The following is a 12,754-nucleotide window of genomic DNA, read 5'->3' as shown; positions in this document are numbered from 1 at the left end:
GAAGATATAGAAGTAGGATTAGTCGCACCAACAGGGCAAAGAACAGCTTCTATCCGTGGGCTGTTAGGCTGCTGAATGAAAAGATAACAACAGGGCAACTGATTTCGGGTTTGGTGGGTGTGCGTCAGTAAACGAGGGGAATTAAGACTAAGAGAGCTGAGTGGGGGGTGCTCGTGTAATCTCACTGTACAGTGGTACCTCAGGTTAAGTACTTAATTCGTTCTGGAGGTCCGTTCTCAACCTGAAACTGTTCTTAACCTGAAGCACCACTTTAGCTAATGGGACCTCCTGCTGCCGCCACTGCACGATTTCTGTTCTCACCCTGAAGCAAAGTTCTTAACCCGAGGTACCATTTCTGGGTTAGCGGAGTCTGTAAGCTGAAGCGTCTGTAACCTGAAGCGTCTATAACCCGAGGTACCACTGTATACAAATTGTACAAGTGACAATAAAGTATTTCAATTATTGCTGTTATAATTGCCAAAGCATTTATTGCAGACCTTGGAAAGTAGGGTGCAATAGAAGCCTGGTATCTGAATTCTATTCTGTTGGGGTTACCCCCCTTCCCCCCCCCCCGGCCTCAAGGAGCTTTGAGAGAGAAAGATTAGAAAGGAGTTGACTGCTGATCTTTGGAATAAGCTTTGAACCACTACAGCCAACCACTAAATGTACATACAAAGTAACCAGTTACTAAAATCTAGCTTCTGGTGTGTATGTGCAGAGAAGCCAGCTGCTTTTGATGGTGGATTTTTAAACCCAAAGTTTCAAACTCTTTTAATGATAACAACCCTCTCCAAATAGCATTTTCATAACGTCATTTAGTACGGACATCTTTGAAATCAAACCATGTGGAACGACGGAGAACTGAGCTATATCCTGGCAGAATTAACACTGCTTAAACCTTGCTGTTTCATAAGCGCCATTAGGTTTTTCGCCTCAGTAACGGCAAGGTAGGCAAACTATAAGTCAGTGGAAATGTCTAAAACGTTTTTAAAACTCCAAAGAAACGTTCTACCTTTTGGTAGAAACCCCCAGGGCTCTCAGAACGCGCCAAATCTCGAGTTTGAATTTGATTGGCCGATTCAGCCTGCCATTTTACCCACCCAATCGGGGATAAGGGGGTGGAGCCAAACTGTTTCAGGCTGAAGTTTTCCCTCCGGTCCGATTCACTTCAAATGTTTTGAAAATCTTAAAAGAAATGACTACACGATTTTGGAAAAATATATTCTGTAAATAGTGGAAATATACTCTCACAAATGTTTTGAAAATCTTAAAAGAAACGTAAACCTTTGGGTAGAAACCCCCAGGGCTTTCGGAACGCGCCAAATCTCGAGTTTGAATTTGATTGGCCGATTCAGCCTGCCATTTACCAACCCAATGGGGGATAAAGGGGTGGAGCCTAACTGTTTCAGGCTGAAGCTTTCCCTCCGGTCCGATTCTACACTACATAAACAGAAAGCCAGCGCCGAGCAGTTTCATTTCGGGGAGACGTCGGAAAAAGTCAGTCATGTCTGGTCGTGGCAAAGGAGGCAAGGGGCTCGGCAAAGGAGGCGCCAAGCGCCACCGCAAGGTTCTGCGAGACAACATCCAGGGTATTACCAAGCCCGCCATCCGACGCTTGGCTCGCCGAGGCGGAGTCAAGCGCATCTCGGGGCTCATTTATGAAGAAACGCGCGGCGTCCTCAAGGTCTTCCTAGAGAACGTCATCCGCGATGCGGTCACTTACACGGAGCACGCCAAGAGGAAGACTGTCACGGCCATGGATGTGGTCTACGCCCTGAAGCGGCAAGGGCGCACTCTGTACGGCTTCGGAGGCTAAGGTCCCTACAGGACTTCATCATAATTTTCAAAAGGCCCTTTTAAGGGCCACTCAAATCTTTCTTAGAAAGAGCTGTAGACACTTTATAAAAACTTACTCAAAGCTTTACAATCTCCCTGCACTCCCGGGATGGATCCTAATCCAGGAATGTGTCTTTCACGTGCGGCAAAAAATACACTAATCTAGTTACCCACCCTTTGGGAAGGTTCTAAAACTGGTTTCTAGAGAGTGTTGCATAATGACTGTCAGATGCAATACCAAGGCTAAAGTAGGAAGTGACTGGTGCCAACATAACCTACCTTACTGGGTCGTTGTTAGGGTGGGAAGCGCGGGCTGTAAGATGCCTTAAACTACTTGAAGGAAAAACAAAACAAATTCCTTCCAGTAGCACCTTAAAGACCAACTAAGTCAGTTCTTGGTATGAGCTTTCGTGTGCATGCACACTTCTTCAGATACACACGTGCACACGAAAGCTCATACCAAGAACTGACTTAGTTGGTCTTTAAGGTGCTACTGGAAGGAATTTGTTTTGTTTTGACTATGGCAGACCAACACGGCTACCTATCTGTAACTGGAACTACTTGAAGGAAAGGTGGGGTATAAGTAAATGAGCGGCGTTGAATGAGGTGCCACAGGGGAAGTAAGCATGCTTTTTGTTCCCCATTTGCCTCTTTCAAGTTGTATGCAGTTTGAACCAATGAAATGGTGCAATTATCAAATCAGCCAATCAGTTTGCGTGTGTGGCGAGTGTTACAAAATGCATGAGGCCTCATTAATCACAATCACAGAATTGTCGAGCTGGGAGGGACCATAATCATCTAGTGCATGGGTAGGCAAACTAAGGCCCTGGGGCCGGATCCGGCCCATAGATGGTCCAGGATTCTGCGTGTTATTACATGAGTAGAATGTCCTTTTATTTAAAACACATCTCTGGGGTATTTGTGGGGCCTGCCTGGTGTTTTTACACGAGTAGAATGTGTGCTTTTATTGAAAATGCATCCCTGGGTTATTTGTGGGGCATAGGAATTCGTTCATTAGTTTTTTTCAAAATATAGTCCAGCCACCCACAAGGTCTGAAGGACAGTGCACCGGCCCCCTGCTGAAAAAGTTTGCTGACCCCTGATCTAGTGAATCCCCTGCAACGCAGAAATATGCAGCTGTCCCATATGGGAATCGAACTGCCGTGCCAATAAAGCATTATGAAGAAAGCATTAAGTTGCCTGTTTGGAGGGCACCTAATGCAGCGACTTCTATATATACATGGAATATTTTTGCTTTCGGATATTCACTTATCCCCCCCCCCTTTTTTTTTTTTTTACTCCTGACAATAGATTCCTTTGCCCTTCCCAAAAGCAGGATAGGAGCACAGTCATTATAAGGATCTGTTCCGCCTGATGCATAAAAGCAACCAGGTATATTAAATATCATTTATTTAGGGAATGTACTTAAAAGACATTCTCATGGATTAGTTACGTAGTCATGCTTTATGAGCAGGAACTAGATGGATTTCATGTTTGCCCCATTCAGTGCACGCCTGTGGCTGAAACGAAGGATTGAGGATGAGGAGGAAGTGTTAATATGGACACTTAGAATCATAGAACTGGAAGGAACCCAAAGTCATCTAGTCCTGCAACGCATTTTAAATGCTGCATTTTAAATTGTATCTTAACCTGTATTTTAAATTGGTCCCCTCCCCATTATGTTTTTATTGTAATTTTACTGGCGTTAGCCGACTTGAGCCTGGGTCTGGCGGGGGAGGGCGGGGTATAAATAAAAATTTATTATTATTATTAAAGCATCCAAGACACACGGGCGGGAGCGTGTGAATATGATCTGATTGTTGAATATTTGGTGAACCTTTCACAGACTAAGGAAAAAGTTTGCTCACAGTTGTTTTTCTCTCGGTCGGTCACAGTAAAAGGTGGTTGTTTTTTACCCGCGAATAGCCAATGCCTCGGCATCATCCTCTTAAATATGTAAAAGACAGGATTGTAAAATACACGTTTCCTATTGGAAGCCTGCTTTGGCTGCTCTTTCTATTGATCGAAAACGAGAACCTTGCTTTTCATTGGTTGGTTTAAGCCCGATGGTCTCTCCAGCCAATCACGGGCCGCGGTTTACAAGTCAATGGAACGCATAAAAAGCTGAAAGTTCCCTTTCCGAATTTTAGCTCGCTGCGAGTAGTACGTCGGATTCGATCTCAGAGAAGAACTCGGCTATGTCTGGACGCGGGAAGCAGGGAGGCAAAGCTCGGGCTAAGGCCAAATCTCGCTCTTCGCGGGCCGGCCTGCAGTTCCCGGTCGGCCGCGTGCACCGCCTGCTTCGGAAAGGCAACTACGCCGAGAGAGTCGGCGCCGGAGCTCCGGTTTACATGGCTGCCGTGCTCGAATATCTGACCGCCGAGATCCTGGAGCTGGCGGGCAACGCGGCCAGAGACAACAAGAAGACGCGCATCATCCCTCGTCACCTGCAGCTCGCCATTCGCAACGACGAGGAGCTGAACAAACTCCTGGGCAAAGTGACCATCGCGCAGGGCGGAGTCTTGCCCAATATCCAGGCTGTTCTGCTGCCCAAGAAGACCGAAAGCCACAAGGCGAAAAACAAGTAAAGGCTCCAAACTTTTCGAGCAGCCTGAAAACCAAACGGCTCTTTTAAGAGCCACCCACGGTGTCAAAAGAGGAGCTGTGATTCTGGTTTGCTAAAATCGAGCAAGTACAAATAAGCAAGATATTTAGTGCGTTTTTATACACAAAAGCAAGAGGCTAGTGAAACTTCAGTTATCTAAGAGGGTCAAGCCAGTATAAAAAGACGGGGGCTAATAGTCTTTAAAGAAGACTAGCAATTCCAAATTGTCGAAAAAGGGCTTCCGGGTTAATTCGGACGCCATTTTCTTGTTTCATTTCTGGAGTCTCACAGTCTAGATCAGAGCTTTCCAAACTCGCGACGCGTTAGTGTGTCGGCTGCAGTATGTAGGTGTGTCGCGCAAACTTTAAAAAGAGTTCGTTAGTAAAACTGAATTACTGTGAAAAGTTTGGAAAGCTCTGCTCTAGATTAAGTTTGAAGCAAAAAGACTTGCGCTTTCTTACTTGGGTCTTCAGTAAGAAATGTATCTGCCCTCGTTCATGAATTCACCCTGCCATGTAGTCCATCGCTTTTCGCCTCGTATTGCTGGCTGCTGAAGCAAAGACTAGTTTTCAAAGCCCTGCAGTTTGATTGGCAGCCGTTAAGTACTAGGCAACATTGGATGCCCCATATTCAACACTTTCCAAAAACTATCAAGGTACACGTCAGGTCCATGATCTATTCTTAATTTAAGGAAACTGCAGACGTGTGGGGGGGGGAGAATTCGCAGTAGCCCGGTTTTATTTCCCACCGGATACTTTTCCACCCGTTCCGGGGGGGGGGGGGGAGCAAAGTATTGCGACCGCTTTCATCACAACAATTGCTGTAGCAAAGGGCTTCATCGCCTCCCTCTGTTTTCCTGTACTCCACTTAGCAATGTCGATTGCCGGTTTCTGGATTCCTATCTCCAAAACAAAAATCCGATCACTTCCGGGGTAGTTTGTAATCAGGATGGCGGTGAAACTTATGTCCCCGCCCCTCACCCTGCCTTTTGTCAATGGGAGCAACAAAACACTAGCTTCTTTAATTTGTCCCTTCAAACGCCTCCCAAACCAATAACTCGACTGAATGTGATTGGAAACGCCTGGCGCTCCAATTCATTGAGGGTCTGAATTCGACCCTCGCAAAGCAAGATTTTAATATATCAAATCGGAAGCTTGGGGTGTGTGCGTGACTCTACCCTTTCTGATCTCTTATGGGGGGGGTTGACGTAATAGGAGAGAACGAAGCAAATACCCAATCGCGAACAAGCCCGGGAATTTCAAATGTTTCCAACGGCTACATGGCTATTTTCAGCCAATCAGAACAAAGCGAGCTAGCTATATAAATGGTCCGCAGGCAAGCGGCTTGCTCATTTTGATTCCCGGCGAAGGCGAAGGTAGAGGGATCGGTGCTTATTGCGAGGAGGAATGGCTCGCACCAAACAGACCGCTCGCAAGTCTACTGGCGGGAAGGCTCCACGCAAGCAGCTGGCCACCAAGGCAGCTCGGAAGAGCGCTCCGGCCACAGGCGGCGTGAAGAAGCCCCACCGCTACCGCCCGGGCACCGTCGCTCTGCGCGAGATCCGCCGCTACCAGAAGTCCACGGAGCTGCTGATTCGCAAGCTGCCTTTCCAGCGCCTCGTGCGGGAGATCGCCCAGGACTTCAAGACCGACCTGCGCTTCCAGAGCTCGGCCGTGATGGCTCTGCAGGAGGCCAGCGAGGCTTACCTGGTGGGGCTCTTCGAAGACACCAACCTGTGCGCCATCCACGCCAAGAGAGTCACCATCATGCCCAAAGACATCCAGCTGGCGCGCCGCATCCGTGGCGAGAGGGCTTAAAAGGGAGCCGCAGCCAGCCGCTCTCCCTCCGCCAACCACCCACCCAAAGGCTCTTTTTAGAGCCGCCACTCCTTCAAGAAAAAAGCTGAAGTCACATTTCTGCCACGATTGTGTGTAATCGCTTCGTACTTTCGCAGTATATATATATCGCCTTAGCCGTCCCTATAGCCATGTAAAATGAATCTTACTGGGGTACCTGAGACATTCCTGAAGAAGTGATAAACTAAAACAGCTTAATTTTTCTTTCCCCTGCTTTTTAAAAAAATTAGATCTCGGAGGTTCACAGCATAAAAATACAAGAGAAACACAAAACAGATTAAACGCATGCCAGTTATCCCAATTAATGTGAACTTGCAAAAGAGAAAGCACGGGGTACCAACTAGTGAGATGCATTCCTAGTAGCCAAAAGGCACATCAGCTGAAGCAAAATTTTAGGCTCCAGGTGTAAGTTACAAACATTTGTTCCTCTCTCGAATCTTGTTAGCTGCTTGGTAAAGCCACTAAGGTTAAGTGAAGCATAGTTTTTCGTAGGTATAGTGATTCTGCGGTGCAAACGTGGAAGTCCATGTAGTGTATAAGCCCCCCCCCCACTAGTTTAAAAACGCAGCTTCCGCCCTCTAACTTTGTGGCAAGATGTGAAATTGCAGATACGCACATTTGCCTCGAAAGAAGCGATAAAGCTCTTTTAAGTGAGAAAGTGGGTGGCCCTTAAAAGGGCCTTTGGAAAGCGATTATTTTAAGTATGGAGCTCAACCTCCGAAGCCGTACAGCGTGCGTCCTTGCCGCTTCAGGGCGTAGACCACATCCATGGCCGTGACAGTCTTCCTCTTGGCGTGCTCCGTGTAAGTGACCGCATCGCGGATGACGTTCTCTAGGAAGACCTTGAGGACGCCGCGCGTTTCTTCATAGATGAGCCCCGAGATGCGCTTGACTCCGCCTCGGCGAGCCAAGCGTCGGATGGCGGGCTTAGTGATACCCTGGATGTTGTCTCGCAGAACCTTGCGGTGGCGCTTGGCGCCTCCTTTGCCGAGCCCCTTGCCTCCTTTGCCACGACCAGACATGACTGACTTTTTCCGACGTCTCCACGAAATGAAGCTGCTCGGCGTTGCGTTTCTGTTTATGTAGTGTAGAATCGGACCGGAGAGAAAACTTCAGCCTGAAACAGTTAGGCTCCACCCCCTTATCCCCGATTGGGTTGGTAACTGGCAGGCTGAATCGGCCAATCAAATTCAAACTCGAGATTTGGCGCGTTCCGAAAGCCCTGGGGGTTTCTGCCCAAAGGTTTACGTTTCTTTTAAGATTTTCAAAACATTTGTGAGAGTATATTTCCACTATTTACAGAATATATTTTTCCAAAATCGTGTAGTCATTTCTAATCACAAATCGGAAGCCCACTGTTGTTTTGCTTCTTTCCTTCTCTTTAAAGAAACCTCTGTGCTTTTCCAATTATTGACGAGAAAAGCTTAAAGAGGGCTTATATCGACTGAAACAGTTTAAGCGACTTTAATTCTGCCTTTGATTGTGACTCAGTTGGTGTCTCCTCCTCTGTAGTTTGGCTTTAAGGATGCCCATCTTAAATCACCCAGTAAATAAGTTATTTAGAGAGGATTATTGTTATTATTACAGCTGAAACAATAGGTTTAAAATCCCACTCTTAAAAGTTTTAACTCTGCACATACTATACTACATGCCAGAGATTGTTGTTGTTGTTTAGTCGTTTAGTCGTGTCCGACTCTTCGTGACCCCATGGACCAGAGCACGCCAGGCACTCCTGTCTTCCACTGCCTCCCGCAGTTTGATCAGACTCATGTTTGTAGCTTCGAGGACACTGTCCAACCATCTCGCCCTCTGTCGTCCCCTTCTCCTTGTGCCCTCAATCTTTCCCAACATCAGGGTCTTTTCCAGGGAGTCTTCTCTTCTCATGAGGTGGCCAAAGTATTGGAGCCTCAGCTTCACGATCTGTCCTTCCAGTGAGCACTCAGGGCTGATTTCCTTCAGAATGGAGAGGTTTGATCTTCTTGCAGTCCATGGGACTCTCAAGAGTCTCCTCCAGCACCATAATTAAAAAGCATCAATTCTTCATTGCCAGATTTTTTAAAGTGTTTGTTTTCTACATATGCAGAATACATCCGCTCCATTGCACCCCCACTTAAATAAGTTTGTAAGAGCATGCTAATAACATTTAGGTTGGAAAGAGGAGCTTTTCAGTTTTGATTTGTTTTTCTCATGGCGGCTGCTTCTCCTTGCCCTGTTCAACGCAAAGGGTGGAGGAGGAATTGATTGAACTTGAGAAGATGATACGCCTTTTTTCCCTTCAAGTGGAGAGGGAATTCTGGCAGGAGCAATTTGACATGTAGGGAGCATCTACTGAAAGCACCCCTTCTGTGCCGCTAATAATACTACCAGACTTCTGTCATCTTCTGCATTTCATCCCTTGCTGAGATTACACTGGGTATTAAGCAACCCCGGACAGTGTTTGGAAATTTGACCTAGCATCCAGAATCCATTTTTTCATGCAGAGGCGTTTTTTTATGCCGCCTCCCATCAGATGTCAAGGAGATAAAGGACTACACAACTTTTAGAAGACATCTGAAGGCAGCCCTGTATTCGGAAGTTTTCAGTGTTTGAAGTTATATTATGTTTTTATGTGTGCTGGAAGCCACCCAGAGTGGCTGGGGCCAACAGTCAGATGGGTGGGGTACAAATAAATCATCATCATCAGAACAATGACCAGGCTCAACATGGCAATTATTAAAAGGTAAAGGGACCCCTGACCATTAGGTCCAGTCGTGACCGACTCTGGGGTTGCGATGCTCATCTCGCTTTATTGGCTGAGGGAGCCAGCGTACAGCTTCCAGGTCATGTGGCCAGCATGACTAAGTCTCTTCTGGCAAACCAGAGCAGCGCACGGAAACACCATTTATCTTCCCGCCGGAGCAGTACCTATTTATGTACTTGCACTTTGGCGTGCTTTTGAACTACTAGGTTGGCAGGAGCAGGGACCGAGGAACGGGAGCTCACCCCGTCGCGGGGATTCGAACCGCCAACCTTCTGATCGGCAAGTCCTAGGCTCTGTGGTTTAACCCACAGCGCCACCTGTGTCCCAGGGCAATTGTTATGTTACTGTAAAACAAGCTCACATTTTGGACCTCTTAAGCAAACATGTTTTATTTTTAATCTACATTCTCCATAAAGCAAGTTGCAGTAAGGTTGACTTTACTTAAGACCTAACAATGGGTTCTTTCTCCCAGTCTTCCTCGTTATCGTCGTCATCGCCGTAATCTTCCGTCTCACCGCCACGCTTCCCCAGACCATCAAATTGCTGAAATGAGTAGTAGATGGCCCCGCGCTTGGGCGAAGGGGAGCGGAAAATCATATCGGGCACAGAGTCCCAGCTGGGCGCCATGGGAGTGGGACTTTCTTGCTTCAGAATCCAGAAGAAAGAATAGACGGCTAGAGCCACCACGACGAAGGACGTGAGGAATCCACCGACGACCCCTGTCACCAGTGGAGTGACCCACTGAAAGAGACTCCTGTTGTATGGCGGCAGGGGCCTCCTCTCTATAATCAGCTCCAATTTGTCCCAATCCCCCTCTTCCAGCTGGGCCTGAGATCCCTCTCTCCGCAGCCGGCCTCCTGGCCCCTCGCTCCCACCCATCTCGTTCTCTTCCAGGAGCAGCGAAGAGGTCAAGCGCTGGACCGTCTTGTGATATCCCTCCACGTTCTTCTTGATCTCCAGACTCTTGTCTTGGTTGAGGTTCTTGCCCAGTTCCAGGGAGACGTCGGGACGCCCGACGGCCTGGAGAGCCCTCGACAGGCGGTCCCAATACATGGCGTCCCCTTCCGTCTCCAGCCAGCTGTTGAGGGTGGCTTTGCAGGCCTCGGTGGTGGCGATTTCCCGTCGCCTGCGAATGGGGTTCCTCTCCACCGAGAGGCGTTGGAGCTCTTCGTTCACGTTCTCCTCGGGCCCAATGAGCTTGGCGTAGAAGGCCTGGCATTCCTCGGGGGACAGGAGCTCCGAGATGCGGCCCATCATGTGGCTGCCAATGTCGTCGGCCACCGTGTCGTCGGACAAGGCAGGACCCACCAGGAGGAAAAGGGCTGTTCCGATGAGAATCAGCATTGAGGAAGTCCTGGAGCCAGAGAGAAGAGAGCATAGCTGTCAACCTACCCATATTTGGCGGGAAACTCCCTTATTCCAGCGCCGTTTCCTGCTGCTATCCCGGATTGTTGCTATCCTGTGAATTTCCCAGATTTCAAAGGAAGCAGCTCCTCTCCCTCCCAGCTCCCTGCTGGCCAGGGAAGCTCCTCAACTGTGTTGCTCAGCTGCCCAATAAGGAATCTGAGAACGACTGGGGGGTGGAGCTTGCATGCCTTGTGCCGATCAAATCGGCCGTGTTGCCTGGGGACTGGCCTTTGCTTGGCACTTCCCAGCGGAGAGGTGACGGTGGTTTTCCTTGCTGCATCCCCTTTGCCGGGTGCTGCGCTGTGGGAACCACCTCTTAAGGCTTCGTTTGGCTGCTGGCTCGGCTTTCTGCCTTTGGGCCTTTGGCTCGGAGGGGCTGTGTGTGTTCTCACCCTGAAGCAAAGTTCTTAACCAGAAGTACTATTTCTGGGTTAGCGGAGTCTGTAACCTGAAGTGTCTGTAACCTGAGGTACCACTGTATCAACTTGCACTTCGTGCTTTCGAACTGCTAGGAGCAGGGACCGTGCAACGGGAGCTCATCCCATTGCGGGGATTCGAATTGCCAACCTTCTGATCGGCAAGCCCTAGGCTCTGTGGTTTAGACCACAGCGCCACCCGCATCCCAAGGACATCCTATTCTGTTGTTGTTATCATCATCATCACCACCACCTCTGATCCTTTTCTAAACCACAGGCATACAGATGTTTTTGTTCTTCAAATGAGGATCAGCTACAATTCTTAGGAAGCAGAGGTCTGTAGATCTTCTAGTTTCTCTGTGTTTCTGCAGTGCTGTAGCACACACAAAACACCCACTGTTTCTCTACTACAAAGGTGTCCTATTTGGGAAGGGGAAGTTGGCAGCCGAGTGCCTTTACAGCTATGTTTGTAGAGTGTGTGAATTTTGCAGAATGGCAGGAACTTGGGTGTCCATGGAATAAACAGGACTACAATAATTACTGGCCATTGTGACTGCCTGAAATCTTTATGGGATATGATGTATTTAAGATGAATTATTATTATTATTAGTAGTAGTAGTAGTAGTAGTAGTAATAGTAATAATAATATAGTGGTACCTCTGGTTACGAACTTAATCCAGAGGTCCGTTCTTAACCTGAAACTCTTCTTAACCTGAGGTACCACTTTAGCTAATGGGGCCTCCCACTGCTGCTGCGCGATTTCTGTTCTCATCCTGAAGCAAAGTTCTTAACCCGAAGTACTATTTCTGGGTTAGCGGAGTCTGTAACCTGAAGCGTATGTAACCTGAAGCATCTGTAACCTGAGGTACCACTGTAATAATAATATAATAATGATTATGATTATGATTATTGTGATGATGATGATGATGATGATGATTATATTTATTTATACCCCAACCATCTGATTGGGTTGCCCCGGTCACTCTGGGCAGCTTCCAACATATATAAAAACATAATAAAACATTAAGCATTAATTTAAAAAAAACTTCCCCATATAGGACTGTCTTCAGATGTCTTCTCAAGGTTGTCTAGTTACTGAACTCCACACCCTCCAACATTTCTCTGATGAAAAGAGGGATCATGTCCTAAGGAAAAGTTGGACATTCCTGGATCAAATCAGAAACCAGGACAGCTTCTGTAAACCTGGGATTGTCCCAGGAAAATAGGGACACTGGGAGGGTCTGGAACCCACTTATGCTACCTTGAGATCCTTGGAGGAAAAGGTGGGAGAGCTAGAAATGCAGTGAAATGAATAAATAAAACATCATGAGATCTTGTCTTCTTTCTCTACATATAAGATTCGGCTCTGAGGGAAGGCTGGCTGTGAAGCGATTTTAAGTTGGGGACAAAGAGAGAGGGTTACCTGGCTTAACTACCAGAACAGGGGGCGTCTCTCTTGGAATATCGCAGAGCAATTGCTGTGGAATTTTAAATCTCCTTGAGTATCTGATGTCATAAACGGAGGCGGAAGTCCACTTCCATTCTGCCTATGCGGAGAGGAGCTTGTGGCTGAGCTCAGCTACAACTCCCACCACCATTGGCCGTGCTAACTGGTGCTGATGGGAATTGTAGCTCAGCAGTTGTTGGAGATTCCTCAGCCCTGAAGGAAACTGTCTCAGATCTTGGGGTAACTCAAATACTTGATATAAGGCAGTGCCAGCGCTCCAGGTGTATTTGGCCTACAACTCCCATGATCCCTAGCTAGCAGGACCAGTGGTCAGGGATGATGGGAATTGTAGTCTCAAAACATCTGGAGGGCTGAGGTTGAGGAAGCCTGGCTTAGATGGACTGTTTTCAACCTAGCTGGGACCATAAAGAAGGCTGCTCGCAGAAG

At 47.6% G+C, this 12,754-nt stretch overlaps 5 protein-coding genes across 5 annotated transcripts; 3 read left to right on the top strand and 2 right to left on the bottom strand.

Annotated features, from left to right (window-relative positions):
• Nucleotides 1-1,486: 1,486 nt before the first annotated feature.
• Nucleotides 1,487-1,961, top strand: LOC309334421 (histone H4). Its single transcript, XM_081848621.1, has one exon. It carries the CDS (start codon nucleotides 1,505-1,507, stop codon nucleotides 1,814-1,816), a length of 312 nt encoding a protein of 103 aa, XP_081704747.1. The 5' UTR covers nucleotides 1,487-1,504; the 3' UTR covers nucleotides 1,817-1,961.
• Nucleotides 1,962-3,726: 1,765 nt separating this feature from the next.
• LOC309334817 (histone H2A type 2-C) lies at nucleotides 3,727-4,570 on the top strand. Its single transcript, XM_081849408.1, has one exon. The coding sequence runs from the start codon at nucleotides 4,035-4,037 to the stop codon at nucleotides 4,422-4,424; it is 390 nt and encodes a 129-aa protein (XP_081705534.1). The 5' UTR covers nucleotides 3,727-4,034; the 3' UTR covers nucleotides 4,425-4,570.
• Nucleotides 4,571-5,519: 949 nt separating this feature from the next.
• On the top strand, nucleotides 5,520-6,502 carry LOC309331702 (histone H3.2). Its single transcript, XM_081844105.1, has one exon. The coding sequence runs from the start codon at nucleotides 5,848-5,850 to the stop codon at nucleotides 6,256-6,258; it is 411 nt and encodes a 136-aa protein (XP_081700231.1). The 5' UTR covers nucleotides 5,520-5,847; the 3' UTR covers nucleotides 6,259-6,502.
• A 398-nt stretch (nucleotides 6,503-6,900) lies between these two features.
• On the bottom strand, nucleotides 6,901-7,356 carry LOC309334492 (histone H4). The gene has a single exon (XM_081848784.1). It carries the CDS (start codon nucleotides 7,317-7,319, stop codon nucleotides 7,008-7,010), a length of 312 nt encoding a protein of 103 aa, XP_081704910.1. The 5' UTR covers nucleotides 7,320-7,356; the 3' UTR covers nucleotides 6,901-7,007.
• A 2,054-nt stretch (nucleotides 7,357-9,410) lies between these two features.
• Nucleotides 9,411-10,396, bottom strand: LOC309336002 (transmembrane and death domain protein 1-like). The gene has a single exon (XM_081851361.1). It carries the CDS (start codon nucleotides 10,379-10,381, stop codon nucleotides 9,479-9,481), a length of 903 nt encoding a protein of 300 aa, XP_081707487.1. The 5' UTR covers nucleotides 10,382-10,396; the 3' UTR covers nucleotides 9,411-9,478.
• Nucleotides 10,397-12,754: the final 2,358 nt, after the last annotated feature.

Source organism: Podarcis erhardii (assembly GCF_964252035.2).
Source record: "Podarcis erhardii genome assembly, chromosome: 2".
In the NCBI taxonomy this organism is placed as follows: domain Eukaryota; kingdom Metazoa; phylum Chordata; class Lepidosauria; order Squamata; family Lacertidae; genus Podarcis; species Podarcis erhardii.
This window is presented reverse-complemented; position numbering and strand designations above follow the sequence as displayed.

Coding starts and splice junctions, on each gene's coding strand:
- LOC309336002 (XM_081851361.1), bottom strand. CDS start 10,381: ATGCTGATTCTCATCGGAACAGCCCTTTTCCTCCTGGTGGGTCCTGCC.
- LOC309334817 (XM_081849408.1), top strand. CDS start 4,035: ATGTCTGGACGCGGGAAGCAGGGAGGCAAAGCTCGGGCTAAGGCCAAA.
- LOC309334421 (XM_081848621.1), top strand. CDS start 1,505: ATGTCTGGTCGTGGCAAAGGAGGCAAGGGGCTCGGCAAAGGAGGCGCC.
- LOC309331702 (XM_081844105.1), top strand. CDS start 5,848: ATGGCTCGCACCAAACAGACCGCTCGCAAGTCTACTGGCGGGAAGGCT.
- LOC309334492 (XM_081848784.1), bottom strand. CDS start 7,319: ATGTCTGGTCGTGGCAAAGGAGGCAAGGGGCTCGGCAAAGGAGGCGCC.